Raw genomic sequence first — 26,598 nt, forward strand, 5'->3', positions numbered from 1 at the left:
TTTTGCATATGCACAGTGATTTAGGTCAATGGGTTATTTTTTGTAGCACAAGCTTAAGTTTTTGAGCCTTTGTGTCTTGATGGTCATCATTTGTATATGTATGACTATTTTCAGGAACCTTTTTAGGAATTTAAAGTGTGAACATGTAGTTTTAAACTGTTTATGTGCTAGTGTTTTATGATTCCTGTGTTCCACACACCCCAAAATCTGGTGAACATATTGGCATCCCAAGGCCCCTGTTTCTAATAAACTTTAATAAAAGAATAACTTTCATGAGATCATGTAGAACCCTGTGGTCTGTTGACATGCTTCTGATGACACTTTATGGAGGTTTTATGTCTTTGTTCTATATTATAACAAAACGAAGCCTTCCTTTCCTACCCTGCAAGGGTAGGCTACCAAAATGTAGAGATGACCAGAGACCCCTCCTTATGATTTGGGTTTAAATAATTTGATTAATTTTTTGGAAATATGTATCAAATGAAGCAAAATTACTTAGCTATCATACCCCATGAAGTATCTATTATCTGTGTGCAGGTTCAAGAAAGTCTCAAAACAATAATGGAAAAGCAATCTATTTATTCGTGTACATGCACATAAGCTGCCACTTTTATTTTTCATTACATTAAGCACAACTTTGAGACTAATGTACTTAAGTATGAAATTTCTTGCCTGCTGCAGTGGTCTAGTGTCACCCTGGCAACCAACAAAATAAACCTTTCAAAAGAAAAAACTGCAACTGGTGCATTTTTACCCAAACCACGACCTCTTTTCTGAACCTAACCAAGTATCACAAGATCATACCGAGGTTTTTAAATGTACAAAACCCAACCATGTAGTTTTATTAAGAGGGTGTAAAAAATCTCTTCAAAAGGGGAAATTCTTCACCCTGTATACCTGGACACCAGTCAATAGATATTAAACTTGTGTTCAGTTAAATGAAACTATGGGGGTCAAGTTTGGACAACTTTTGTTCAGAAGCACAAATTATTAGATTAAACTGGCTGTTTCATGAATTTTGTGACAAATTTGGACAAATCTGTCACAAAATTAGGCCCCCCCTAGGGAGTTAATCCGGCCATGCTTCTCAGAACTAAATTGGAGCCTGTGCAGTTGTTTCAGCCTCTTCTGTATCAGTATATTATTATATTATTCCCACAGGAGCATGTCATCAAATGTATTTAAGTAGTCTCTTCGCAGAGTATGGCAGCATGCCCAGATCACTCCACAATGAGAAAACCCGGTCAGTTCCCAGAATAGAAATCCCATTTCAGTGCCAGACTTGAACGAAACTCTCCCTGAGGTCTCCACAGCGCAGAAACCGGGTGTGAGGTCTGTCGAGAAAAAAGGTATGCATACTGGTTTGTGACTACCGCTAGCCTTAACACTTTAATTAGTCGGCATCCGCCTTCTCTGTCGTCGCCCTCCTCCGCGTGCTTTCACCTGTTGGTGCCGACAAACCGCTCGCGCTCATCTGTCATTATTTTTCTTTTTGCTGGGAAGGGACTGAATCAAACCAGGTGAGGATTACACACCAGAAAAAATGCGGTCGGTTTAACAGAGACAGCAGCTGGCGAGGTCAAAGTAACGCTGACAGTACCTGAAAGTGAAACAGCGTTCAAAAAAAGTTTACTGAAGTGACTCTTCGCTGTTTTTTTCCCCCCTCTCGTGTTTTCCCTTCTGACTTAGTCCGGCTTTGTCACTATGCTATGACTCGTCAGAGGACCCGCATGTCTTGCTGAAGTTGGACCACGTTTATCAGGTAAGAGCCGTATTTTTGTTTTTGAATCGGTTTTGTTGTTTAGCAGCAAGTCAGCAGACCTCTCCAGCACACAGTTGTTGCTCTTGGCAGAGAGCCTTAATCGGCAGGCTGTGTTTAAACCTCAATCTTGACATTACTGTGCTGTTACCAACTTACCAGCGACCATCTCTAGAGTATATAATCTCTCCACTCAGAACAAAAGAGAAATTAACACAGTTTCCTCAAAGCAAAACTGTCCTCTTGCTTGAAACCTGGGCTGCGTTAATAAAATGATAGTGTTTCGTAATGTTTCATCCCACGCTTTGACTCACGTCTTATCTTTAAAAATATCCAAAGCAATGTCCTCTGAGATAAATTTCACAGAGTTTATATAAATTTCCCCTTTTTGTTTACAACGACCCGGGGATACCTCCCCTTTTATCGTTCCATCAGCACTCAAAGTAAACAGTGGGTGGGAGAGCGGGCTGAGGTGGGATTGTGAGGATTTGTTGTCTGGAGTCTTCTGCCTTTGGCTTTTACTCCCCAGTCTCAATCACACATGTTTTGTCTGAATGCACATTTGACAAATCTGTGTCTGAGCCCAGTGTCCCGGGTAGTCATTAAAGGATAACTCCTTGCATCACAGTTCCCACAGGTTTACTCAGACGAAGTACTGCTGTGAATACAGTTGAACTTGCCTTGATGCCAGGAACTGAAACACAGTAGCAGATAAATCACAAGGGCCTTGAGAGATTTTCTCACATTATACCTTAATGCCTGCATTTGCTTTATACTTTGACTTTCTAATGTGTGGGTCTTATTTAAGGCAACAGTTAGATGGCTGTGTGGCTAGGAGAAAGCGTGCTTTCTGTTTGTGATATACAGTATTTTAGTTTGAGTGCAGCTGTGAACTTGCGACAAAGCTCAGGTGTTACTAGTAACGTCTTCTAATACACTGTGTGACAGTGATCACAAAATCAGGATTTTGAAAATGAGGATTCCTGCCATCATGACACGTGGGTTTCAAAATCCAAAATCTGTTTTTTTTTTAAAGTCTGGCTAAAAGAAATATAACATGACAATCATAATTTCATCAGTTTCTGCAGTAAAGTTTTAGTCTTACGAACACTCTAAAAACTGAGAAGAGTGGAAAATCCACATTTTGTTGGACACATGAGTTTTACTTTCCTTTTGTTTACTTATTGTAAATTACCAAAGCTTAGAACCAACTGATTGCCCAACTAAGGGTTGCAGCACTACATTGAAGATGATGCATCAATATATTTTTCAACTTTTTATAATGTGCTCTCTCCTCCTGATTTCAGCTGTTGTGTTTCAGTAAATAGAGCTTGACTTGTTGAAACTATCTTTAAGTGAGAAGAATAATGTTGACCTCTGAATAATATCCTGATTTAAAATAATTCACCATGTTTCTGCTCAGTTAGGGCTCATTACAAGCAGAAAAAACCCATATGAAAGTTCAGAAAACAAAACAATATTGGCTAAAAAAGCTAAATGGAAAGTTCATAATCTTGTCTGTTTATTTCTCATATTAGATAGATTCCTTTATTGTTTAGAGAGCTTATATTAGATATCTTTTATCCCTCAAACACAGTATTTGAAGTACTCGCAACAATACTTTGTCATAGTGTTGGCACTGGATTAAAGCATTTAAAATTGAGCCCATACTTGGCTACAGAAACCACTTATCTGTTTGTTCTACTTTGTTTTTTTCTGATCTCGAAGCCAAGTTCTGAAGAAGAGCCTTGCATTTTCATTCTCTAGGATGCCTCGCACAATCTGGAAAGTACGAATGACAACTGAAACTAATTTAAAAAAAAGCTTCATCTTGTCAAGTTCCCATTGCCATCACTAAAAAATATCTAAACCTGACATTAGCTGGTCAAGAAATTTTCCACTGGAATGTGTAAACAACAGTGGTTCTGCAGTGAGATTTCCAGTAACAGTTGCTTTTCCCAGTTTTTTTTTTTTCTTCTCTAGTCAGCCCATTTTTCATAAGTGAAATACATAATTCAGATGGAGAAGTCTATGTTGTTGTTGTTTTTAGCTGCATCACTGCTTTTGTTATATGCGTTGCCAACCCAGGTGTCAGGCAGGATAGACCGCTCCACACTTAACAGCTGGGTGACGGCCAGGACTGCTTTCACCTGCTCTTCTTGCTCAGAAACTTGTATTGCGATGACAGCTTTCGGGTCCTCTGTGCTGAGCCAGCAGGAGCCATATGCAGCAGATCCAGAGATTGCTGCAGTCATCCACAGGATTCACTCTGTTAAATTTCAGTATGCTTTTGGCCCAAATGTCCACAAATACTTTTTCCTCTGCTTCATGAAGGCTAATGAGTGTGCATAAACATTTAAAATGTGCATTGCACACATATAAAGCAGTACCTATTGCACTCTGGCTGAAGCCAGCACTGGAACACTAAACAAAAGATTTTCCAACCAAAATTCATTCTTCTAAAATGAGACCATCACTTTAAGTGTTTTTTTTTTTTGTTGTTGTTTTTTCCTTTGCTGCGAGCCAGAGAGTGTAGCTGGGCCAGTGCGAGTAAGTGGTAAAAAGTGGGACTTCTGTGCTTACATTTTTGACAATAAAATAGGAAATTTATTTTTGTTCTCTGGAAACCTTCTATGAATAAGATAGTGATGTAATGATGTCAGGCCTGCCATTGAGCAGAACCCTATAAGGTCTGGTGATTTGGACTGTGTGATCGAAGCCACAGCCTGTAATTGTGACTAATAAAAAGAATATGTGACTTGTCCTAATAGGTCGCAAGGCTTAATGGCTGGTTTTGATGTTTTTCCTTCAAAAGATGAGAGACAGCAACTAACTGGAGAAGCCTTTTATGATGGCCATTGAACATGCACTTCTGATTTGTGTCATGCCAATGTACAAGATGCTACCATGCAGTGTAAAGTCACAGTGTATGTATATTTTAGAAAGCCAAACTGATTTTATAACTTACCGATCCTTTAAATGGACAGAATTAATGACGTTTTTGAGATTAAGTTTTAAAGGTATTGCTTCTTTTTAATTGTTCTGCTCTAAAAACTTGCACAGGTAGGTGTTTTGATCATACCCAGTTTAGTATATAAAATCCTATAAATTCCCTACAGTTGTTGTTTGCCTGGGCAAATATTAACTGCTGAAAATCAAACTGTCACTGTATAAGCTGGGTCAGCTCCTACTCATTCAAAAGGATCTGGCTTCTCAGTTTTTTTAATTGTGTCTGTAAAATTAGTTTGAAGCTGATGCACTTTTATCGCTCAGACCTGCATTGTTATACTATTATGAATGAACTGAGCGAGTTCACCTCTAAGCCTTCCTCGTGTGGATTAATTTGGCATTGTAAGCTACCCTGCTCTATATGAGGCACTTTAGCTCACATGCTGCTCATGTGACATTTTCCCTATAGCTCTCCTGCATTTGAACACACAGTGACAGGCTGTAATCAGCATTCACACCCACACAGGGCATGCCATGGTCAGAGCTCTTTTGTCCTGAACAGCTAGTGGAATATTGCTCTTGTCAGTGTTGACTTTATGGTTTTGTGCACACTGTGGTTATCCCTATACTTTTCGTTAGCCACTTACTAATGAGGGGTCCGGATGAGGACAAGGTCATTTTGGAGTGTTATTGGAATGAATTGTAAACCTGTCACAGGCAGCTCTGAGTTTAGAGTCAAAATTAACAAATGGTTTTCCTCCACACTATGTACTGTATTCAGTTCCTTAGAACCATCAAAAAGGAATCAAACTGCTATTCCCTCTGTGCTCCGTGTTCCTCCTGCAGTTGGTGGATTCACAGCTTTTGTGCTGTTCCTGCCCAGACTCCATAGGCTAAGGCCTGACAACCACTCTCCTGCGAGCACCCACCCTTAAACCAAGTCCATGAAGATCTGGGGTGGAGCAATGATAACCCTATGGCAGGCCGATTAGCAGTTGACCTTGACTACTTCTTCCTAAGGTTGTTTTTTTTCCCCCTCTGAATGCCTCTTAGTCTGGGCACACCTAAGACCAATTTAGACCTTACTGGGGGGCAAATTGCCCCAGAAAACATAGCTCCTGGGATCAAGCAAGTACGCAAACCCCTCCCCCACGATAAGATGGCAATTAACGGATGGAGCTTAATCATTAGGAAAGGTAAAGTTGCTACTACTCCATGTCAAAAGGAGCTAGTTGAGGTAATTCAAACATCTGACTTGGATGCCTGCTGGGCACCTCCTATATGTGGTGTTTTGGGCATGTGTCTGTTCCAGGCAGAAGGCCCTGGAACAGACACAGACATAATCTCTCCACACAAGATATGGTGGGGTAATTATGTGTCTCAGCATGCTTGGGAATGCCTCAGTGTACCCTAGAATGAGTTAAAGGAGGTGGCTGGAGAGAGGGAGGTCTTGGCATCTCTGCTTATACACCTGAACCCCGATAAGGAGGAGAGGGAGGAATAGCGTCATTCAGTTTCTTTTCAATTGTTACATTCAGTTTTAACCATAAAGCTCCACTTCATAATAATAGTCACTTAGGGCACTTTACATGTCAGATAAATCTTACATTATTATTATGGAGAGAAATCCAGCAAACCTACTAAATATGATCCAAAGCTGAAACAGAAAACATACAAGCCAGTCATTTTGTTGCACTGACACATGCACATAGTAGAAGGTCTTACTGACAGACATAGCTCTCCCTGTTTTATTAAGCTGTTGGTATTACAGTTCTTAAAGGTTCAGTTTTTGTCGGGACTCTGATTGAGCCAATAATAAAGTAGCACATGTGTGTAAAATGTGTGTATACGTAGTGAACGTGTAGCTTCCAAGGGGAGGTGTGGGGATCTTTTCAGTCCCTGTTTTGGTGGTGGGGTTGGGAGGATCCCTTTACAGGAAGAAATCTTGAGCAGAACCCTGGGTGGCCTCCAGTCTCAGCTGAATTGAAGAATAAGCAAAAGAAAAAATATTCCAGTTTCAGGAACAGATTATTTGAATTTAGATAAGGTTAGCTTTTGTTTGTTAAACCAGTGGGTCAGAGGCATACATTTTATTCTTCAATTTACACGTCACGTGGAGCACTATTGATTTCAACATTATATAATATCAACTTTGACTCATTTACAGTTTGATTAAAACAGCACTTATGACATCATCAGGTTACCTTGGCTCAGGCTTTCAGACTTAATGAGAAACTCCACAGATTGTTACAAGCACCGTCTCCTACAACTCGCTGGGAGTGCTTCTGCATACACAGACAAGTTGTATAAAAGCTTTTGTGGCTCCAGAGGGAGCTGTGCAAAGTCTGATAAATATCTTCAACTAATGTGCTGTGAGTCAGCATTGGTTGGGATTGAAGGAGTGCAGGATTGGAAAGGTGTGAGCTCACCAGTTTTCCGTGACCTCCTTATCTCCGCTTAAGTCTTGTAGCTCAAGGCTGTGTTAGCTGCTTCCAGCATACAGGAGCACACACATACCAAAACTGCTATAAGTTCTTGAAATTACAGGCAGTAGCAGCAAATGAAATGTTCCAGAAAAAATCCAATTTGCTGGTTAGTCATGAATCGGGACACAAACCCACATACTGACTCACTTCTGTTTGGATAAGCTGGGATCAAACGAAGTGAGAAGCATCACAGTAAAAGAGCAAGATAAAACTTTTCTGAAGTGAACACACATGCTGTGTGAGATAAAGTGACACGAGTAGCATTTTTCTCATGTCTGCTTGATATGTGATCGAACAGGCATAACCCCTTCACACTGTTTGTGTTGTGGTGAATCAGATATTGGCTATAAATGATCTGTGACTGATACTTGGCACCGATAGAAGTTAACGTATATGATCAGGCCAATTTCTGAGGGTTACGTTTTTGTCTTTTCCCTGGGGATTCCTTACATAACACGCACGCACACACACTCACACATACACACACGATCCCACTTGATCCTGAACTGCATCTCCGGTCATTCTCTCTTTCTCTGGCATCTTATTCTCCAGAGGCGCTCCCCTCCCCGTAATCAAGTCCAATTATTTTGGGCACAAAACTCTGCTTTGTTCTTTGATCTGCCTTTCAGGCAGAGCTTTGCTCCCCTTTTTTTTTTACTGTCTCGCTCCATCTTGTTTCATTAGTGTTTCTTTTGCCTTTTTGATTGTTTTATTTACACAAACCACCGTGTTAATATGGAGGCCTGGACTTTACTCCTGTATGTCTTGGCTCTAGCATTGATAGGGTATCTTGCTGGACTTTAGTTAGAGGTCAAACACTTGCACTAATGTTTGTTTGGATTATGATGTAACTCACTGTGACGCTCTCCCTGTCCTGTTTTCCCTGAAATTGACAGCTTTCACTGGATATCAGAGGATCAGAGAGCGAGGACCCAACTTTTTACACATTAACTTTCTCTCTTTGTGTGTTACTGTAATTGCCCGAACTATGATACAAAGCATACTGTCTTAATTCTTTTTGCTTGCATTTTTACTCCTGTTTACTCCTATTTAGTGGCCAAATAATTTATGTAGTCCAGTCTAATATAGGATACAGATTTCTTTTATGGTGCCTCTAATGTTCAGGGTTTTGTTTTGTGTTTTTTTACAGATGTTTTTATTCATGAACATTTCATCAATCAGGTCTTGAATGAGGTGTTGTGCAAGACTCATTATGGTGATAGGTGCTTGTAGGTATTCTAGGCTGATACGTATGTTTAAAGCAACAATTTGAACAAAATCGAAAACTAATATGTTTTTAAATTATTATTATATTCCTGTTATTTAATACTGTACCATTTAAGGAAATGTTTAAAATAACTTAAGTGTGTTAAATTGTTTTAGCTCTTCACAACAGCTAATTGTCAGCCACTGACACCAGCATATTCCGCCTGATTTGATTACAGACCAGTGTCAGCCAAAAAAGATATGTCGGTGGATTTTTTGGGTGTTTGTAGTACTCTTGCCCACCCTTGTCCTGGGGTTATCAGGACATAGTGATTCAGCATTTGTCAGGACAGGATAACTATCTTAATAGATGACTTCATTAGTGAATAAAATGTTTAATTATTCAATATTGTTGCATAAAATTTATTAGAAATGTTTGTGTAATCAAGCATATGCACATAATATTACAAAAATATTAATATTAATTAACTTTCAATCTATGTCAAAGTTTTGTTACTTTGCTTAGTTGTCTGGACCTCCTTTCATTGGGCTGCTGGTTCTTGGTGTTTTTATTTGTTTGTTTTTCTGTTTTCATGTAAAATGTATGTTATTATTATTTTTTAATAGCTTCTGTCTCGTGGAAGCCTATATATCAGTGTCATACTGTAAACTGTGACTGCACGGGGAAAATAACACACGTCACAGACCATTAATAGTCCTCAGTCACATTTCTCCTTTAGGTACCAGAAGTGGTAAAATATCACTCCTGAAACGGAAAGTGCAGTTTCAGCTTGTTTTAGGGAAATACCCTGTATACATACCCCATCAAAAGATAACGCTCACATTTATTTGTGTTTCCTCCACAGACCACTCTACATTCTTAAAAAGGTAGATGAGTCACAGTGATCTAGTCTTTATTTTAAAGGTGCAAATTCTACTCTTTCACTGTCAAGACGTAACATGTTTGTTGTATGAACATTATTGCAATCTATAGCCACATGTAGGACACATCAGCTTTTTTTCCATCCATTATATCACTAGAAATGAGATGTGCCACCCCCTTGCTGTTCTCTGCTGCTCTCTGTCCATGCCTTTTCATCCCTCCCCAGTGCTCCCCCCCCCTCTCTGGATGTCAGTGTGCCAGTGGTTGTTTGGAAGCTCTCGCTCATATCTTGGCTTAAATTTATCTCTACTTTTGCTCAGCGTGCATTCCCTGCAACCTAATAAGGTCTGCATGGAGGGAAAGGAAGAGGGCACAGAGGGCGAGAGAAGATGGTGGGAAAAGGTTGGACAATAGTAATCAAAAGTATTTTCCCACAAATTTGTTTTGGCCTGTGCACACATGGGTGTTTCTGCTAGGGTTTGTTTGTGCGTGTGTGTAGAGAGAGAGAGACCACAAAGATGAGGGTGAAAGCACAAAACATAATGAAGAGATTAGGATATTGTAGGCCTATTGTAGGCTGACATGTTCCTAAGCTCTTTGATGTAACACATCATATGCTCTGTACGTAACAATATTTTCTTCAGTAAATCCACATGAATGTGACAGAGAAGATAAAGTACAATATAACAGTACTTCAAAGCCTTTTCTGATCTTGCTCCTTTCAAATTGTAATTGATGACCATTGAAGCTACAGCAGAACATACTGTTGTTTATCACGCTTGTGTCTACACACGCTGATAGTCCTTCGCTAAGAGAGAGACCCTGAAACCCAACCACAAACCACCACGCATATAGGATATTAACTCCGCTCTTTCACTTCCACTCTTCAAAGCAAGGTGTTTTCACAGACTGTTTTCTGGAAGCTGGAGGGGATTTCTCTGCTTATGCTGCTTTATTCAACCATCCTATCCCCTCAGCAAACTGTCACCTGATCCCTCACACACCTTCAGCCATGCAGCATATTAGATTACTACAATACTCACTAAAGTCAACCAGACACCCCTCCAACCCCACACTCTCCAGCTCTCATTTACTCCCTCCTCTGTTTCAGAATATAGAAATGCCCCAACACAATATGGAAAACTCCAGGAGTCAGTGGCAGCAGGGTCTGCGGCCTCCGTGGATCACCAGAATGACTGAAGGTCAGAGTCCCGCCTCCTCAGGGGCAGAGTCTGACACAGAAAGTAGCAGCGCAGAGAACGAGAAGGTGAGGGAGAGGAAGCTGTCTATGGTGGTGATGTAGTCATTTGTTAGACCTTTTAATTCTGGTTAAAACAATGAATCATCATTGCTGGTCTGAGCCCTTCCCAGCCTAACAGCCTGCATGTGGTCACTCTGTCTGCTCATTCTTTTTCCTGCTTTCTGTCAGACCTCCATTAAAAAGTTGGAGGTGGGTTCACTGAGGGTCCTGCCATCACCCTCCGTGCTCCAACAGCGAATCACAGAGATCGAACAGCAGAAGGAAGAGCTAAACATTGAGGTGAGCATGTCACATGATCTGGACAAAAACGTTATGTCACCGTGCAAAAAAACTGCTGGATAAAGTCGCTGAAGAGCTGATAGGGTTAACATGTTATTCCAGTTATCTGATTGAGAAAATTGACTTGGAATTATCAGATCAATTGCGAAACTTGTAAAAGTGGTTTTGATGTTTCTGCTGATGCATGCACATTGAAATTGCAGCGCCGTTTCCAAACTCCACTACAGTCACGATAAAGGAATGCTTAACTCTGACTTGCATAAGGTCAGGTCAGTATGATTCACCTCGGTCGCGTCTTCTACCCTCTTAGCTGCAGCTGGAGATTGCTTTGCTACAAGGAGAGCTGCAGACAGAGAAGGACCGGCTGCACAAACACACGCAGAAGCTGAAGGATCTACAGGAGGAGGCCGGGCAAAGAGACAAGCACAAACACACAGACAGACAAAAGGTAAAAGATACATGTGATATTATCTAATACAGTTTTAGTATTTTTTTTCTTTTTAAATACTTAAAACTTGGCAGATGTTATGGGGTTTTTTTTTAACCCCTAACCTCCAATGCCACACTTTCATATTTCAAGCCCTCCTCCACTTCGAGTGTCTTAGTGTAGGACTTACACCCCCAGAAGAAACTGGCATGTAGGCTCAGTAATGTGCAGCTAAAGTCAACACAAGATCGTGTCAGTGATAAGTCAGCTCCCATGCATTAACCGTTAGATGTCAAACATGTGACATGTTTTCAAGATAAATATATCCAGCCCTCATTGTAAACAAAGGTTAATAGACCTGTTGCTCTTGTTTCTTTTCAGGCAGAGTTTTTGTTTTGCATTTCAGTTTTTTGCTCGCTCTTTTCTAACTCTCTGTAAATGCAGGAACGAGAGAATCTGGAAGAGGAGCGACGCAGGGTGGAGGAGCTGAAGAGTAGGTGCAAAGAAAAAGAGAAACTGATCCCAAGTCAGCCAGAAAGTCAGCGAGAACAGCTAATGCTGCAGCTGCAGAAGGCGAGTAGGACATTTTCAGCATGGGTGGAGGATGACAGTTACAGTTACTCATTTGGGTGATCCACAGTGTTCTTTTTTTTTTTTTTTTTTCTTCAATCAAAACATCTGCAAAACCAACAGAGCCAGCATCATTGTCATTTCATCTACAATGATGATTCTTCAAAATATGTTAAACACAAACACAAAACTGACCAGCGGGCTTTAGCCAGATAAGATTCCTTGAAGTTGTGGTAATCAAACGTCTGTTTCCTACTTTAGGGTGTGGGCTGTAAATCATTTTTAAAAACTGCATGCTCAAGATTTCCAGTACCACCCAAAAACACATCTGGGTCTTTTCCGTTTTCTGTTTTTAAACATCTAATCCTGCCTTTTTTTAAATATAGAGAGACACAAAAACATCCCAATGGTTGTGTCTCGATGGCAGTTATCTAGATAAAACATAACTGCAGCTAATGCTTGGTGTGCTGTTTTGATATATCACAGTGTCTCAGATACAAGGTGTGTTGACAGCGCTGAGTCTTGCACATAATATTGTCTTGAATACAGTGAGTGATTGTTCAGTACCTGTTCAACCTGAAGTGCTAATGTTTACCCACACCTAAACAAAACACAGGATGTGTGTTTTGCCTGTGAATGTAACAGAACAAGATGAGAAACCTTTTTGTTTAAATCGCATTGTTTAATGACAGGTTTAGTGTTGTCCGGTAGCTGGTTCCTTTCTGTGGTAACTTGTCGGATTTATTTGGAAAGGGCTTCTAGAAAACAGGTTTTTCACAAGTTGCTTCACAAGTTGCTTCACAGAAAAAAAGCTGCATACATGCACACAAACAGGACCTAAGTACGTGTTGCACAGCACTAAGAGAGCAGGCATTCCAGTGAGGCCGTTGAGTGTTTCAATAGGCAGTGAAGCATTGAATTTTGTGCTTATACTGGAAGTGTGCCTCCGGTTGCCAAACCTTGAGAATAATGAAGCTCTTAAGTTCACTTAACTTTTTGTCCACATAAGTACGTACTCAAGTCTTTTGATTGTACACTAAAAAGTTTGAGTCACAACAAGATGTTTGAGAAGTATTGTGAGATCATGATAATAAAGAAATACAAATAACCTGGAGATTATAAATAAGCTAATTTGGCATTTGTGAGTAGCAGCATTGTGCCAGCAATTGTCAGTTTGATATTATTAACTGTGTAATAAAAGGTGTTAAACTACTTCTCAAAGGAAGTGTAGCATTGTTGATTGATTTCTCTCTAGTAAACTCTTTTGTCATGTAAAGTGACGATGGAACGAGGCTTGCCAAACTTTAAAAAGTTCTGCACAAAGTTAAAAATATCTCTGTAAGAGCATGAATCAACCTTTTAAAGGTGACCATACTCATACATGGATCTGCACTAAAAAAATCCAGTAAAGAGTTCACTCTTATTTATGTTATTATTATTATTATAATCTTGATTGGTGTATTAAATAAGGGTGCTAACAGTGCTAACATCTGGATGTGTGGGGGGTTATTGTTTTAAGCATATAAGTAGAAAAACCAGCGACTGGACTGCATAAAACAGAACGATGGAATGTTTCCATCAATCAACCAGTCAATTCATTCAGTAGTTATTGTTGTACTAGAGTGCCAAAGGCATTGTTTTGTATCTTCCCTCCATCCATTCACTTTTGATTTTCCCACATAAATTTCTTGGGGATGTTACATTCATAAACCTTCTCTTAGGCTCCAGAACAAGACACATTTTAGCAAGCAGTTCACAATAAAAAAGCACCTTTATTTACACAATATTTTTTTTTTGTCTTCATTGCAGGAGAAGGAGGCAATGGAGGCATCAGTTCGGGCCTTTGAGGATTGGGAGTTTAATTTTCTGGAGCGAGAGACCGGCATTGTTGAAGAGGATGAGAGCAAATGCAAGGAGAGAGAGAGTGAAGGAGAGCTTGAAAAGGAAATCTCATGCCAGAAGCTTTTGGTCAACGTTGCACAGGTAAACAGCGCGTCTTTGAGAGAGTTTTTGAGACGGTTACACAGCTGCTCCTTGAAGTGTTATCAGGGTCACATGCTTTTTTTTTTCAGTGTTTACTCTCACATAAATTCCGCATCAGTGCAGACATGTGATGTCATACTTGTGCATACAATAAGTGGATGAAATGATAGGAACAGCTAACACTTGAATATATACCAGTACAACAGTTTTCCAAAAGATCTATAGAAACAGGACCCAGTTCTTTTTGATCACAGTCTGGACAGTCTCCATGCTTCTTTTGGAGACACATAAAGATTGTGGGGTTTTTTTTCTAAAATGTGTTGCACCATGCTCCTAGCTTTTGCTGAAATCTGTTTTCCTCTTCTTGAGAGTTAAAATGAGGAGAAGACCGACCAGAAAGTGAACAGAAGAACCACAAACCTCCAACAATAATCACAGAGTTGTTGGCATCAAACAACAAAGTGATAAATCTGACTCGGATAGCATTTTAGGGCTGTTGCACTTTAAAAGTGAAATTAATCACCACATTAGATGGGTTGTTCTGCTGTACACATAACCTCTCTTTGCAGTTACAGTTCATGCTTGTTTTTATGGATTTAAGGCTTGTTCTCCTTCTTTCGGCACAAGCTTGTACTCTTTACCTCAAAACGTCACCCTGATTATGTCGCACAGCGCTATACAAGAAGCTTAATCAGGCCACCATGAGTGAAAAATTATAGAGCAAAACACATGGAAGCAAAAGAGGAGAGATGATTAGGAGAGTCTGAAAAGATTAAAGAAGATGAGGAGATATGGAAAAAGAAGGGTTGCACAATCCTGACTGAAAGATAATATTGTCGACTAAAAATGCTTGAAATCATGCTTATTTGTGAGGGTATTTTTTAAGAGATTAGCTATTCTGCCCTTGAGCAACATTAAAACAACAAAACTCTTCAGATCAGGATTCCCATGGCAGTTTCAAAAGATCTGTAACATGTTGGCACTTGAATTTAAATTCAATTGTTCAACTGACATGTTGGGTGTGCGTACTCTTATTTATGGACTGGGGTGACCGTGGCTCAGGGGGATGGGAAGCGTATCTGTAACCGGAAGGTCACCTGTTTGATCCCCGGGCTCTCTGTCCTGGTCGTTGTGTCCTTGGGCAAGACACTTCACTTACCACCTACTGGTGTTGGCCAGAGAGGCCGATGGCGCGATATGGCAGGCTCGCTTCTGTCAGTCTGCCCCAGGGCAGCTGTGGCTACAACTGTAGCTGCCTCCACCAGTGTGTGTATGTGAGAGTGAATGAATAGTAGAATTGTAAAGCACTTTGGGTGCCTTGAAAAGTGCTATATAAATGCAATCCATTATTATATTTTTAATTTCTAATTCAGTAACTGAACTTTGGAAACCAGCAGTCTGTATGTGGACTTCACCTTAATTCAGGGGTGGGCAATTCCAGGCCTCGAGGGCCGGTGTCCTGCAGGTTTTAGAATCACATGATTAGTTCGTTACCAGGCCTCTGGAGAACTTCAGGACATGTTGAGGAGCTAATTTAGCCATTTAAATCAGCTGTGTTGGTTCAAGGACACATCTAAAACCTGCAGGGACACCGGCCCTCGAGGCCTGGAGTTGCCCACCCCTGCCTTAATTCCTAGTGCAATTTTTTTTTCTGTGTTGTCAGGTCATTCTTCTATCATGGTTGGGTGCTGCTTATTCTGAGCTAAATGTTCAGACCCCAGTAATGATCTCATGCTGATTTTAGCAGGCAGCATGTGCTTCGTAATATAACCTGATGATGACACTAACTGAAAACTCATCCTGACTAGCCAAACTGTGTGTCAGAGTGGAGTTAACGTGATTAACGATCTTATGCCTCATTTAGAAGTCTTCTATACTCTGAATAGCCTCACTCTCTCACAGATTATGTCCAATATTTTTTATAGAAGGAAAGAAACGCACCAATTACACAGAATGACACAAAAACAACATCGCTGACATTCTAAGTCAGAGGATCACCAAAGAGGGATTAATGCTCTTGGGAAATTTTTTTTTTTTGCATGTCAGTAATTGCTGAGATATTTCAAAGTGAACCAACCAAACATGACATGCTAGGATAGCTAAAAGAACTAAACTTAAATTCTTAATAGTTTGTTACTTTGTACACCGGTAGTCTTGACTTACATTTTAATGTTGGCTGTTCCAAAAAGCTGTTCTTCCTTCCAACATTTACAATTCCATAAACATAGATGATGAAAATAATGTTCAGTTGTTTCTCAATTAGCTTCAGAATGTAGGAGGAGGAGCGCAGCCCCGGAGATGAAGGCTGGGATTGTGTGAGAGGGATGCTAGTTGACTCAGCTGCACTGTGGCCTCGATGCACATGACATCTCTCACTCTCTTATTGTGACACACACTTACTGCCCTAAAGTGGTGATTTTATATCAGCCATATATTCATTGAAGTTGCTTCTCCAGTCCTGCTCGCCTGTGTCAGTCTTGTGCCTCTCATTAACTTGCAAAATGGCCATTTGATTTGCATTGTGTCTCGGCTGAAGAGATGGACTCAGCTTAGTGACCTGTATTTACTCACAGCGACATACGCACTGTCACATCGGGGGATATTTACTCAATATTACATCACAGCATAATGAAAAGATAAGGTAAACTCAGACCAGCTACATGAATCAGCTACAGCACGTGACATTATCTCGGAGGACAGGAAGCCATATCCAGTCCGCACTGATGGGAATGATTGTCTGAATTTTCAGGAGCAAGTCCAACGGTTAGAGAGACAGCTGCGGGACATGGAAAAGGAGAAAGAGAGAGAGATGAATGCCTTGAGGAAAGAGAAGAGGGAGCTCATACACACCCAAATGGTATGTGGGATTTGTCATACTGTGGGTTTTACTAACTTTTGGTCTTTATTTAACTGGTGTAGTTTCTATTGCGATGGCCACATTTGTTAGTTCTGTTACTTTTCTGTTTTACCAATCTGTTTATTTCTTTTTTGTGTTGTCTGTTCTTGATGTTTCATATGCTGGAAGCAGTATTTGATTATTTGGTTAAGGCACAGCAGGCAGCTAGCTCCTCCTAATGACGGTGGCTGTATTTGAATTTTTTACATTTGACATCGTCATGCCTCTAATTCTTGGTGGCATAGATTCCACAACGTGCTTGAAACACCCCATATAGAGATGGCATCATCATACAGCTACAGCAGATTTTACACTATTACAGTACCAGCAGCCTGAGCCACTGATACAATGCAGGATGGATCCATGCTTTCATGTTATTTACACCAAATTTTGATCCCACCATCCCACAATCTCAGCAGAAATCAAGACCCAGCAGGCCAGCAACAGTTTTCTAATTTTCTGAAATTTTCTGATTAAGAATCTTATGAGTGTTTGTTATACAAAGTATAGTAAACGAGGTAAACCGGGAAGTGAGTTCAGATATGAGTTAAATGTTTTTTTAAGCAGCACAGAATCTGTCTGCAGATTTCAGTTCATAGTGACAAACCTGCAGAGGGCTATCATATGACCCTACAGATCCCCTCATTGCTTTAATATCTTTCAAATGCTGCAAATGAACAGGTTATTCATTCTAACATACTTGTCTACATAAAGCCAATAAGCATTATCTGTCTGAAAAGGTCTAAAAATAACTTTAAAACCTGTTCGGGGGGGGGGAAGCCCTGAGCTGGTGTCCCACTACTACTACTGAATTTGTATAACATTTGTATAGGTTACCACATTGGCATTCACTTGACTTGTATGGATGGTGGGCCAACTGCCAAACCTCCCAGACTTGTTAAAGGGTAGAAATTCAAACCCACATCTACTCCTGACAGTTTCTACAAATTCACCTTAACAGTTGGGCCTCCACCTCGTACAGACAAAGCCTACACTTTTCAGGCAGTTTTTGGTTCACTTGCACCATTCTCATCAGCCTTATTTCAAGCCCCAGCAGGCACTAAATAAAGCCTAGGCAAACTGTGGATTAACTGCTTAGAACCAAGCAGCAGAGAAAGTTGGTGGCTAGTTAATGATTGAAGTAGAGCATTTAACAGATTAAAGAAAACATATTAACACCGTGAGGCAATAAAGAGAAAAACAAAGTTACACGAGAGTCAATATTATTGTACAGAGAAGATTGACTCCAGATAAATGCTGCTGTTGCAATAGCATAAACCTATATATTAAGTTAGGTATTAAAAACCTGAAACAAATTAACCAACCTCTATTACTGGTTACAGTTCCTTAAGTGCATAAATATGTTTTTATTCAATCTGAGCACAACTTAACAAAGATCAAAAGAGTTGCACTGCTAGCAAAACTAAAGCTGGATCCAAATCTCTAAGTCACTTGTGAGTAGTGAAAGATTTCCAAAAGTCTAACATGTGTCCATGACCTGTTTCTTTCTTTTCAGTTCAGTTTCGTGAAACATCTATCCAGCTCTGAGTATAGTCCACGCTGTCATGTGTTATGTGTTTTCATTGTCAGTCAGTGGCTTCCATTTAATCGGAGTTATGATTGCACCAGTAAAAAAAAAAAAAAAAAGAGCAGGAGACAAGATCTGGATGAGTAAAAGGGAAAATGAGACAAGCAGAGGGAGGAAGCGAGAGTGAGCGAGGAAGGGGGAGAGAAAGAGAGAGAGCAAGAGAGAGCGAGATTAACTCAGACTAATAGGAGGGAGGGAAAGGGGTAGAGAGGGAGGAGTAAGCAACGTGAGGGAGGGTGCTGCAGTTGTGAATGTGTGGATGTCTGAGAGAGAGAGAAGGCAAGCTGGGAGAAGTTTCACATCCTTGCAGCGATTGGTAAGTAAAATGACTGCACTCGAGTTGATTTGTGTGACTGAGGGTCTGTAAAATAGCATCCGTCATGAAACTGGATTAATGTGAAGTTCATCAGCTGTTGTAAATAAGAGAGGGGACTGAAAAAGGGAGGGCAGAAGGGAGTGGCAGTACAGAGGAGGAGAGAGGGAGAAGCAGTGTCAGACAACATGGCCAAGTGTGTATGACTTTAATATGACTGCATGCAGGATGTGGTTTGCTTGTCACAGATGTGTTGGGAATTTTAGTGCTCTGAGCTGTTTGTGCCTTTGTATATTTATTTGTGAAAACAGTTGGATTGTATTGTGTCAAGAAAGCTTTTGAATATTTATCAAATCCCTTAGAAAACAACACTGATGTATGTGCAGCAGATGTTTAACAGCCACACTTCTGCTGCCAGCATGTGCTGTTGTGCTGAGTAGTGAAAGAGGCGGACAAGGGTTAAACAGTGGACTGCATGTAGTGACTGAATTGCTCATGTGTTTGTGAGTCAAGCAGGGAGAGGGAGGGATAGAGGGGAAGATAGTGGAGCTGTGATAATTTTTTAACTCATTACAATCCCTCCTGGAAGTTTTAATTCTCAGGCAGATGTGGTATGTTGAGAATGTGTTTTGCTTTACGGTTACAGTTGGTGAAAATGAACAGATTGTATTTGTACCCTGTAGCCAGTGTTGATCACAGATGCTTTACTGAGGTTTGGAAAATTAAACCTGGCTTTCAAACAGGTTCGCAAAGACAAGAAGCCGCTCACCGACTGGTCTGACATCACCAGCTCAGCTCCCTGCATGATGTCTCTTTCTCCTCTGACGGTTCACAAGCCTCCGCAGGTATGCAGCTTGTCACACAGGTTTGGTTTTTTGTTTCTGCAACAGTTAATGTCATCATTTGGTCCTATGTCATAATTGACATTTGTGCTTTAATTCAATTACTGATTTCCAAAACATGTGCTGATAGCTAACAGAAAGATCTGAGATGACAGTGTCTGTGTTTTGAATGTACTTTAAGCACACTGTCTTTTTATTTTTTAGGATCCAAGCAAAGAAGGTGTCAGTCTGCCCAGGAGACGAAGCTCACATCGCAATAACAGACTAAACGACAGGCCGGTGTCAGCACAAGGTGAGTCCAATTTTTCTACCTCGCTTTGTCCTCTTGATTGCTCAGGCTGAGATGTTTGTGATATAGAACAATAAACATGTTCTCTCTGCACCCTTGTGCTCATTTTGTCTGGTCTGTTTGCTCAGTTCCCTCCCTTTTAGTCAAATCAAAGGCGTGTCAGTAGAGTTGGCAGGTCGTTATTACATTGGTTTTGCCTGTGCGGACCAGATGAGCCTGAGAATCATCCATATACTTAAGCCTTAAATCTCCCCAGTAGTATCTGTTTTTCACATGCCCATCTAGCTGTCATTAAATAGTAGCCGGATCTTCAGGGTCATGTCACGTCTTGTCAGGAGTTTGCTCTTCTTCTTATCCTCTAAGTCGCTTCCTGAAAATCATATCTGACTCTTCTTGTATGTAAAATATAAAATGAGTGAGTTAACATTTTGATACCACATGACGGATTTCTCTCATGCCGAATCTTATAAAAAGCTATTTATGCTGACCAATGCATATTGTTCTCACATGTCTCTTTTTATTTCCTTCCACTTTCAGTGCTGGTAAGGATGCATCCTGACAGCCAGGCCCCAGAGGCTTTCACATCCCCTGTCCTGTCCCATAGACTGAGCAATGGGCACAGCAGTGGGCACGGCAATGGGCACAGACCTGGGGCCAGCAATGGTGGTGGAGTCCTAACTCCATGTAATAGTACAACAAGCTCTCGTGCTGCCAGGTCAGTGTCTTCACTTTTTAAAAAACAAATGGGGTTCTTTAATGCATTTTTCAACGTTCATGTACTAGGTAATTATATTCACATGCAACCAGAATGGATTTTAATTGCTATTCTTTTGGCCCACTGAGTGGAGAAATGTAGCATGTGAAGGGTTTTTGCGCCATAATTCACATTTTTAATACAAAAAATATGTATATATATAATTTGACACTATTAATTAGTGGGTCCTGGTTTGTGGTCATCAAGTATATTTTCAGACACACAAGGCACTATAACCACTTGGCATCAGGTTGCTCCATGACCACAGTTTCTGTTTGTTATGTCTTTACTATAGCAGATAAAACCATTTTTGATAAATTAGGATACTTTCAAACACATTGTGGCAGCAAAGTGCAACAAGAAACCCTCTTAATCAGGCCAAAATTACATTAACACACAATATAAACCACGTTGGGTGTAAAATCAAAGTGGGAGCAACCACATTTTGCTATTAACTATTTTCCCACGGCTGTTGTTTTGTTTTCTATCCATATTAGATTCAGTAATTGGTTGAGCAGTTTTACTATATTGCATTATAAATTTTTCCAGTTGGAATAATGGTCAAAGGATTTCAGATTGGGCCAAAATGACCAGATTATCTTATGTTTTTTGGCTTATTAACAAACGACGTTAGCAACACTGTTGTGAACTTGCATACAACAGCAGCAACAGTTGAATGCGTACTTTGTTGTGTTACTGGAAGTAAACGGGTGTAGAGCTGTCTGTTAATGATAAAACATTTGCAAATGAACATGGGGCTTGCGCAGCAGGAGAAGATAAGGTTAGGTGTCGGTTGAGGTGATTGCACTGGTGTTACAAGTCTGTTCATTGAATAGTATTGGACATACTACATGATGGGTTTCAGGAATCCTTCATGATGTAGCACATGTCATGATTTGGCCTTTTGCATTGTCGCATCCTGTTAAACACTAGCTCAATCTTTGCTGATGATAAGCTTGAGTCTGGTTGATTATGCTTCATATGTCCATTTAATTCTACTGATAACTTGTTAAACAAATACAGCTAATTGGATTATTTTCTAAAGAAATTTTTTTTTTCATTTATTAAACTAACTGTATAAAGCTTTTGTACTCAATTATATTATTCCTCTTTTCTTACAGTCCATGTCTTTTGGATCTCATTGAGATTGAGAAGAAACTGAGGGAAGCCAAAGCAGAGAGAGAGAGGCTGCTCAGAGAGCGGGTGAGTCACCTGCTGTGGGAAACACTCGCTGACACCTCTAATCATCAGCGACACACTGAATTAGATACGCCTGTCTGATTACTGACACCCACTCAGCTCCAGGAAAGTAGACAGCAGATGTTTGGAGTTTTGTAATGCATCTTTGTAGCACTGGCAGTTGGAGAGACTAAAAAATGTGCATGCATATGAGAGTTTCAGAGAATTTCAAAAAAGGAATGGGAGGATTTAGAGTGTAACTCTGATTTCAGTTTCCTTTATGCTTTTGCATGCATACTTCCAGCTGGGTTAAACCAGTGTCGCTTCCGTCTTTCTGTGTTACCTTGGAAATGGTTTGGATAATAATTTGTTTTGATGTGCGTGTGAACTCAGGAAGATCAGCAACGGTTGCTGTTGGAGGAGAGAAGACAAAGAGAGCTTAATTCTTCCAGAACAGAACCACCAGAACCAGAAACCCCACAAAGGCCAGAGCCAGAACCTGAAGAGCAACAACGGGTCATCTCTTCCCCAAACTCCTCTGAGGTATGAATGAAATTCAAACTATAAGTTAGTGAAAAATATTTTGTTTTCCTTGTAAAATGATTAAACTTAATGCAACAGACACGCATATGTAGTCCTTTTAATCCATGTATTCTCGATGTTCTTGTCGAGACCTGATGCTGACATTACCCACAATACAAGGAGTTTCCACGAAACTCTTAACGCAGGATTGTTAGATTAGTTTTGAGAATTGTTGCCTCACAGTAAGAGGTTAGAATCCACCAGCTGGCTGCAGCCTTTCTGTGTGCAGTTTGCATGTTCTCCCCGTGTTTGCGTGTGTTCTCTCTGGGTACCCTGACTCCTTCCCTGATAAGGAGAAGCAGAAGCGAATGGATAAAATGTTTCTATGGCGGTACCAAAAGACAATGCAAGCTTTGACGCTTATGTCACCTGTTTTGTTGTTATTCTGTTTCATTTTTCATGATTTTATAACTAACTGACTTCCAGCATCTTTAACCAAGACATTTACATTTTTATCATCTCATCCTTGGGGTTTGGGGACCCAAAACAAGTGTAACCACTATAAACTCCAATAGGAACTGGTCAGTTTATCATGGTAAATTGACTGTTTTTTTTTTTTTTTGTTTGTTTTTTTTCAAGCTTCTTTAAAGACCATTTGTCTTCCAGCAGCGTAGCCTGCCCCTCTTCCTCTCTCCAAACTTTGACCTGAGGGCCCATGTGGAGTCTCTGGGTCATGGAGTGACTGGCTGCACGGAACTGCGGCTGACGTCTCGACGCTGTGCGGGCTTCCTGACCAAACGAGGGGGGAGGGTCAAAACCTGGAAGAAGAGATGGTTCCTGTTTGACATGGACCACAGACGACTAGCCTACTATACAGGTTAGACTGGTTGGAGGGGTGTGCTCGCTGACTCTGTGTTTGCCTCTTTGTTTGAATGAACCTTTCTCTGTCACGCTAGGAGGTGGTCAGACTTATTATAAGATTACATCACATCAAAGTTTTTATTCTAAACATTTTAAAAAAAATTTTCTTACGTTTTATTGTGCTTTGAAGAAAGAACAAGGAATTATTTTTTTTTAATTCACATTGACTTAAATATTCAATATTAATGTTCTAAAATTCCTTTTTTGCCTTTGCTGCAGACTGTGATGAAAGGAAGCTAAAGGGAGTCATTTATTTCCAAGCAATAGAGGAAGTTTACTACGACCATCTACGAACAGGCACCTCTGTGAGTTCTCATATTTTACACAACTGGACTTTAAATAAATCTGTGAAGTTTTTCATGTGTTCCTGAGCACAGACCTTGGATCAGACAGGCAACAGTTTGTAAATGTAGCTTAAACTGCACTGGACTCATTTTGTAGAGGTTCTAAAGTCATTTCTTGACATGTCATCCAGTCATAAATCCGCCAAAACACTTTCAAAAAATATTTCTAGAATCTCTTTACAGAATGTTTTCAGGACCAATATTTATAATGATTATTAAATATATTACAATAGCGCAGAGAGGAAGTCCAATAAATATTTTCTTTCTCCTGAAACGTACAGTTAACACAAACAAAACAACTCAAGTAGAATTAAGATAACTATCACAGGTACACACATGTGCATTTGAGTTTATTGTAGTATGTAAACCAGTTACAAAATTTGTTTTGCTACCTTATATTTCCAAATAGTTTTGTTTATATGATATGACCTGATACATGTACCATCATATTTGAATAGACTAGAAATCAAAGGTAGGTTGTTGGTAACATTAGTACTGCTTAGTAAGACTTTTATTTGGTGCTCACGGGCATCTTCTAAGAAAGTAATAGTGTCAACCCTCTTACTTACAGTGACCTTATTCACCATGTAGGAATAAATGAAAAGGAAAGGAAAAGAAAATCCTCAGGGAAATAGTTTGTGGTCAGAAGATCCTGTTCTTTTCTTAGTTGTGTGAAACAGGTGATTATCAGTCTGCACTTATACAACAAATAGAGGCTAAGTTAATGCTGCAAGACAGAAATTAGAAAAATGGTTAAAAAGTACAAACATTATTGTAACATTAATCTCTTATTACCAGACTTTTGTTCTGCTGGGCAGCGGTTTTACTTGGATATACACTACCAGTGAAAAGTTTGGACACACCTTCTCATTTAAGTCTGTCTGTCTGTAGAAAAAAATGATAAATAACTCTAAATATGCCTTGCATTTTAGATGCTTGATAGAAGCCACTGTTTGCTTTCTTGACAGTGCTGAAAACCCTTGACCTTCTCTCAATGAGCTTCATGATCACTTGGAATGGTTTTCAGTTCACAGGTGTGCCTTGTCAGAGTTCATTTGTGGAATTTCTTGCCTTCCTAATGGGCTTGTCCTATTTGACAACTATTAGAATCATATTATGGCAAGAACCAATCAGCTAAGTAAAAGGAAACAACAGGAAGGAAGGAAGGAAGACTAAGAGTCACCTCTGCTGCTGAGGATAAATTTATCTGAGTCACCAGCCTCAGAAATCGCAAGTTAATGAAAAGCAATGAGCACAAGATATGTGTTTGGACCAAGAAACACAAGGAATGGACATTAGACCAGTGAAAATATGTGCTTTGGTCTGATGAGTCCAAATTTGAGATCTTTGGTTCCACCCGCTGTGTCTTTGTGCAATGCAGAAAAGCTGAACGGATGTTCTCTACATGCATGGTTCCCACCATGAAGCTTGGAGGAGGTGGTGTGATGGTGTGGGTATGTTTTGCTGGTGGCACTGTTGGGAATTTATTCAAGATTGAAGGCACACTGAACCAGCATGGCAACCACAGCATCCTGCAGCGACATGCCATCACATCCAGTCTGCGTTTAGTTGGACCATCATTTATTTTTCATCAGAACAATGACCCCCAAAACACCTTTGGGCTGTGTAAAGACTATTTGACAAAGAAGGAGAGTGATGGAGTGCTGCGCCACATGGCCTGGTCTCCACAGTCACCTGATATAAAGCCAATCGAGATTGTTCAGAATGAGATGTACCACAGAGTGAAAGCAAAATGACCAACAAGTGCTCAGCATGTCTGGGAACTCCTTCAAGACTGTTGGGAAATCATTTCAGATGACTTATGAAACTCATCGAGAGAATGCCAAACATGTGCAAAGCAAAGGGGGGCTGTTTTGGAGAATATATAATTTTTTTTTTTTTGCTTGCTACATAATTCCACGTGTTCATTCATAGTTTTGATGCCTTCAGTGAGAATCTACAATGTAAATAGTCATGAAAATAAAGAAGAACGATTAAACTAGAAGGTGTGTCCAAAATGACTGGTATATCTTAACAAACAAAACAAAAAAAACATTACCACTAAGCAAAAAAAGCTGCTTCTTCATCAGCTGATGACGGTTTCATTGTCTGTGCCTTCTTTTTAGTCACCACGGCCCAGTCTGACGTTCTGTGTGAAGACATATGACCGTCTGTTCTTTCTGGTGGCTTCCAGTGCAGTGTCCATGCGGATCTGGATGGATGTTATTGTCACAGCAACAGACGAGCATAGTCGTTATTAACTTTTGAATTTACAATCCTTGCTTCTAGGCAGGCAGCGCAAGAGGGCTGTGTTTCCCTCTCTGCTGTCTAAGGTCTGATTTTGTTGAAGATCCACCTCAGGAGCTCATTCTATACCTGGACTCATGAATATGTGAATAAAGTGCACGAGATACAGATGTGGTTAAACTGAGTTGTGGAAACTGTTACTGACAGAGTGATTGATGGCGACAGAGGTTCACCAGCTGCAATCCACAAGCAGCTTCACTCAGCAGCTTGCACAATGGGTGTCTGTTACTGGGAGGTGTTAAGCTGAGTTTTACCTCCCTCTCCTGGTCACAATCAAGCATTACAAGAATGATGTACACTACGCAATAATACACTACAGCAGGTGGTGAACATAATAACAACTCCTGTGCAATACTATGCATTCCACTGTAACAGTCCAAAAATAAGTGCACTTAAATTAGACTGTCAGAGGCACGTCGAGGTTAAACACTGTGACCGTTTTGTGTTGTAATATGTTTTGGATTGCTTTATATTGTCAGATGTTCCCATTAAAATGTCCAAATTTCTCTCAGTTTTTATTGAAGATGCATTGTAAATGACATTTTTAAAATTATTTATTATTCAGAAATTTTTATGGGTTTGATTTTCATATAAATGAAGACATACACTGTTATGCACTATTAAAATTTTATTCATAAAAAAAAGTTTTATCTGCATTTATTCATAATACATTTTTTTATTGTAAGATGGTTGCAATAGTAAATAATTCTGACGAATGAATGTGGAAGTTACAGATATGATCCAGTTTGTCATCTTCTTGTCATCATCTTCTTTCGGCTGCTCCCTTTAATGGCTGCCACAGCAGATCATCTGGCTCCATGTCACCCTGTCCCTGGCATC

General features: G+C 40.1%; 1 protein-coding gene across 1 annotated transcript; it reads left to right on the top strand.

Annotated features, from left to right (window-relative positions):
• The first annotated feature begins 1,356 nt into the window (after positions 1–1,356).
• On the top strand, positions 1,357–26,344 carry phldb3 (pleckstrin homology-like domain, family B, member 3). The gene is made up of 16 exons (XM_005950306.2): positions 1,357–1,520; positions 1,690–1,762; positions 10,395–10,550; positions 10,713–10,823; positions 11,134–11,271; positions 11,695–11,823; positions 13,630–13,803; positions 16,553–16,660; positions 19,344–19,445; positions 19,647–19,734; positions 20,269–20,446; positions 21,607–21,688; positions 22,058–22,207; positions 22,853–23,063; positions 23,327–23,412; positions 25,578–26,344. The coding sequence occupies exons 3-16, from the start codon at positions 10,404–10,406 to the stop codon at positions 25,710–25,712; spliced, it is 1,839 nt and encodes a 612-aa protein (XP_005950368.1). The 5' UTR covers positions 1,357–1,520; positions 1,690–1,762; positions 10,395–10,403; the 3' UTR covers positions 25,713–26,344.
• Positions 26,345–26,598: the final 254 nt, after the last annotated feature.

Source organism: Haplochromis burtoni, unplaced genomic scaffold, assembly GCF_018398535.1.
Source record: "Haplochromis burtoni strain Fernald_Lab_line unplaced genomic scaffold, NCSU_Asbu1 Contig_773, whole genome shotgun sequence".
In the NCBI taxonomy this organism is placed as follows: domain Eukaryota; kingdom Metazoa; phylum Chordata; class Actinopteri; order Cichliformes; family Cichlidae; genus Haplochromis; species Haplochromis burtoni.